The 4,147-nt window shown below is 46.8% G+C and overlaps 1 protein-coding gene across 2 annotated transcripts in view; it reads right to left on the reverse strand.

Moving 5' to 3' along the window:
- LOC134465091 (ephrin type-B receptor 1) overlaps positions 1-3,864 on the reverse strand; it is a 307,413-nt gene extending 303,549 nt beyond the window's left edge. For both annotated transcript variants that reach the window (XM_063218530.1, XM_063218529.1), the window contains exon 1: positions 3,648-3,864. In XM_063218530.1, coding sequence (XP_063074600.1) covers positions 3,648-3,705 — 58 coding nt within the window. In that variant the 5' untranslated portion in view covers positions 3,706-3,864. The remainder of the gene's footprint in view (positions 1-3,647) is intronic.
- Positions 3,865-4,147: the final 283 nt, after the last annotated feature.

A 4,147-nucleotide genomic window follows, 5' to 3' on the forward strand; every position in this document is an offset into this window, starting at 1 on the left:
GACGCGCATATGCGAGGAGGATGTGATTCACTGACAAAAACATAGGAGAGGGAGAGGTGGGGGGAGAGAGAGAGCGAGAGAGAGAGAGAGAGAGAGAGAGAGAGAGAGAGAGAGAGAGAGAGAGAGAGAGAGAGAGAGAGAGAGAGAGAGAGAGAAAGATGTTAACTGACAAAACGGAGGAGGGGGAGGCAGGGGAGAGATGAAAGAGAATGAGAGAGGAAGAGACGGGTACAAAGGAGGAGGAGAGGAGAGGGGGATGAGTAGGGTCAAAGCAAAAGAGTGTTACAGCAGAAAAGAGTAGATAGTGGGCTAAGGGAGGACATGAAGCAAGAAAGAGCAAGAGAAAACACAAAAAAGGAAGAAAAGAAGTGATGGAGAGAATGCCAGCAATACTACATACAGCACGTACAGGAGGCTTTGTTGTCTAAAGCACCTTTACTGAACCATGATGTGGATCGAGAACACTTGAAAAATGCCACTATGTGCAGCTGTACACCCACACCACGGGAGACAGAAAGAGTGCAAGGGAGACACAGAGAGGGGAATAATGAGAAAGGGGAATAAAGGAGGCAGAGAGAGAGAGAGAGAGAGAGAGAGAGAGAGAGAGAGAGAGAGAGAGAGAGAGAGAGAGAGAGAGAGAGAGGCTGGAGCTAAATAAATCGCAAGGCCTGCTGCCTGGCATGGGAAGAGAGAAAAGGAATTTGCATGCCATTAACGAAAACGAGAGAGCAAGGGGAAAAAAAGAGAAGAGCTGCATTTCTCCTGCATCTGCAGATCATTATTCACAGCACCGGCAATGGCAATCCACCCTCCACTTACACAGACATTGCTTATTTCTGTTTGCCCTTAAAGCAATTAAGCCGGGATCAGCCTGCCCACTTTGTGCGTATAGGGTACTATGGATGCACGATGCACAAGTGAGCGAGTGAGCGAGTGAGTGAGTGAGTGAGTGAGTGAGTGAGTGAGTGAGTGAGTGAGTGAGTGAGTGAGTGAGTGAGTGAGTGAGTGAGTGAGTGAGTGAGTGAGTGAGTGATCAAGGGAGAGAATGAGAGAGAGAGAGAGAGAGAGAGAGAGAGAGAGAGAGAGAGAGAGAGAGAGAGAGAGAGAGAGAGAGAGAGAGAGAGAGAGAGAGAGGGAGATTAACTGGGGAGAACGAGGGGATTGGGGGCATCACTCCAGACACTGCTCTCCTCTCCCACTACAAGCCTTTCCATAAAATAGCCTGCAGCTGATTGTTTTGGCTTTGGAGATACATCCGTTTGAGTTGGAATGAGAATGGAGAGAAAGAGTGGGGAGAGGAAGGTGCTGAATGAACACGAAAGATAAAGGAGAAGGAGAAAGGGGGATCAGAGAGAGGAGTGGAGGCATAGGAGGAATATATATAGAGAGAGTGGGGGGAGAAGAGGGGGAGAGATAGGGTGTGCAAAGTGTGTGCGTGTGCGTGTGCGTGTGTGTGTGTGTGTGTGTGTGTGTGTGTGTGTGTGTGTGTGTGTGTGTGTGCGTGTGTGTGTGTGTGTGCGTTTGCGTTTGCGTGTGCGCACGCGCGTGTGTGTGTGTGTGTGTGCGCGCGCACTGAGAGAGTAGAGAATACTGGGTAGATTTGGACCAGGGCGTCACCCTTTTAAAACACGCTGCCAGCCACATCCACTCTTATTAAGCAACCTTTCTAACAATAGGTACCACCGCAATTATTTCTCAACAACTTCTGAGTACCTGACCCATCTGAACCAGTGTAATAACTATGCTAGCTGCTGGCATTACATTTAAGTAGCCTACTCTCCTGCTTACATAAGAAAAAAATGCACAAAAGAATGCCCTCATTTCAGTTTATGGAAGATTGGAGAGAGCACGTTATCAGTTGCCAACAAGTGATTTAATGACAGAAAGGAGGCAAATGCTTTAGGAAATATTTGTGTTCCTCCTATCAGGCCACAGCAGCACATTGGTGACATTCTTCAGGCTGGTTTGCTTCCCTGTCCATATTTTCTTTTCTTTTTTTGCTTGAATTACCTCATACCATTTGCCATTGCTCTATTGCTGTCCAGATGGTCAGTCTGGCTTGTTCCGAGTTGCCCTTTTGTGGCGGGCAGATCTTTGACACATTGTTTGTGATTATTGGGGCGATTTGGAGATTGGGGGCCCATAATCAGATTATACTGGGCACAGGGACACACATACACACACACACACACACACACACACACACACACACACAGAGAGATAGTGTCTCTCTCCTCCACGGGCACCACAGCTATAAGCAACAGGAACAGCGACAGGCTGGGGATCAACAAACATCTCAACCTGCCAAAGGGCAATTCTCTTTCAATTAGCCGCCGAATCGCTGTATCACTTTAGCCCCGTCATCTTTCGGCTGTGTCACATCCATCTGCTCAGCAGTTAGAGCCATTTCGGTTTTGGGGGGATTCAGTTTCACTCAATCTAACAATTTCCACAGAAGAATCCAATTTGTTTCAAAGCTCTGGGCACTGTGATGGCTCAACACCCTTGTTCATTTTGCTCAGCCCAGGGAGCTGACCGGCAGCTTGGGGTACTGAGGCAGGGACCTGTGCAGTGCGCAGAGGGTGTCTGGGATCACATGTCGCAAACCAGTGGTTCGCGTGGATAAAGGGAAAATAAAGGACATTTACAAAATATCCAGCCAAATGAATAGGTAGTTTGTGATTTGTAGCATATTTAGGGAATACGGAGTGTGCACTATGCGAGCGGGCTATGAGTCCTTGCCGGTGACTGCGATTGTGCGCGCGTGCGTGCGTAAAGGGTTTGTGTACAGGAGAGACATCATTTCAGAAAATGCACTTTTGAGTGTTTATCACTGACTTTGGAGTCATACAGGTCTCTCCGCTGCTACAAGCATAGTGGTTTGGCATTGGGGATAGTATAGAGACGAGCCATCTGTCTGGTGGGGTGTGTTTTTCTCTAAAGATTTCGTGACATTTATCAGACTTGAAATGAAATGGAACTGCCCCAGGGTTCCAGACTGTTTCGTTCTGATTGACTGTGATTGCAATAAATAATATAATTAGTTATTTTTTATGAGAGTGTGGGTGGTGCCTACACACACCCAGGTTGACTCTTCATTTCTTCAGAAAAAAATATGGCTTAGTAGCATCGGTCCCATGAAGAAGTAAGTCATTTCCAAGCGTGTGAGCCTTTGGTGTGTGTATGTTCGTGTGTGTGTTTGTATATATATTTGTCTGAAACATATCAGAGACGAAGCATCAGTTTGGATGTTATTGCCAGGGGGAAAGGAAAACAAGTGAAGGAGGGTCAGTACGCAAACTTGACATTACTATTCAAATTTGAAAATAAATCACTGGCTGTGCCTCACCGAGCAAAATGGGTCAATTTTGGACCCATTCCTCGACATCACCGCGCAGCTCAGCAGCTCGGTGGAAAGAGCATTTTACGAGAACCTTGAAGCAGATTAATTGGATGAGTTTCCCATATTCCACGTGTGCCTTTCATCACAAAAAGGCACAAAGGCAGAAGAAAAGGCACTATTCGAAACCATGTTATTAAAGTGCAGTGTTCCCTGAGTAAAACAAAAAAAAACCCAGCAGTGCACCTTCCACACAGGGGAAATCAAAACACCTTTGCACACCACACAAATAAATCCAAGCATTTACCTTCTACTGCAGCCACCGCAGTGATTACACACAAAATCGTCAACATATCCAATGTCATGGCCAAGGAATATTCTCCGCTCTCTCTGTCCTTGTATGGAAAACCAACACGGCGTGCGCGCAAAATCCTCCAGTTGTCACAGAGCAGTATTCCAGTTCAGAGCGTTGTGCCACATTTCAAACCGTAGTAAATAGTGTGTGACAACTGTCCGGGAACAGAAGCTCGAGCGCGAGGATGAGCGGGTGGATGGTGGGGGCGGGAGGGGGGATTCTGAGGACCCCCTTATCTCTCTTTAAAACGTTTGGGCCAATCACGGAATGAACACTGAAAATCGCTAACCAATCGCAGATGTGCCACTCCTCCCACAAGTATTGTTAGTCAAAACACAAAAACTTTTCACTAGAGCTGCGTGGCTCAGATTGAAAAAGGCAAGAGCGCCCACATATGGACAAATTCTGGTACTGCATCAGCCATAATTCATATCCCTTCTTGCACACTTTTT

The sequence above is a fragment of the Engraulis encrasicolus genome, chromosome 16 (genome assembly GCF_034702125.1).
Source record: "Engraulis encrasicolus isolate BLACKSEA-1 chromosome 16, IST_EnEncr_1.0, whole genome shotgun sequence".
Classification (NCBI taxonomy): domain Eukaryota; kingdom Metazoa; phylum Chordata; class Actinopteri; order Clupeiformes; family Engraulidae; genus Engraulis; species Engraulis encrasicolus.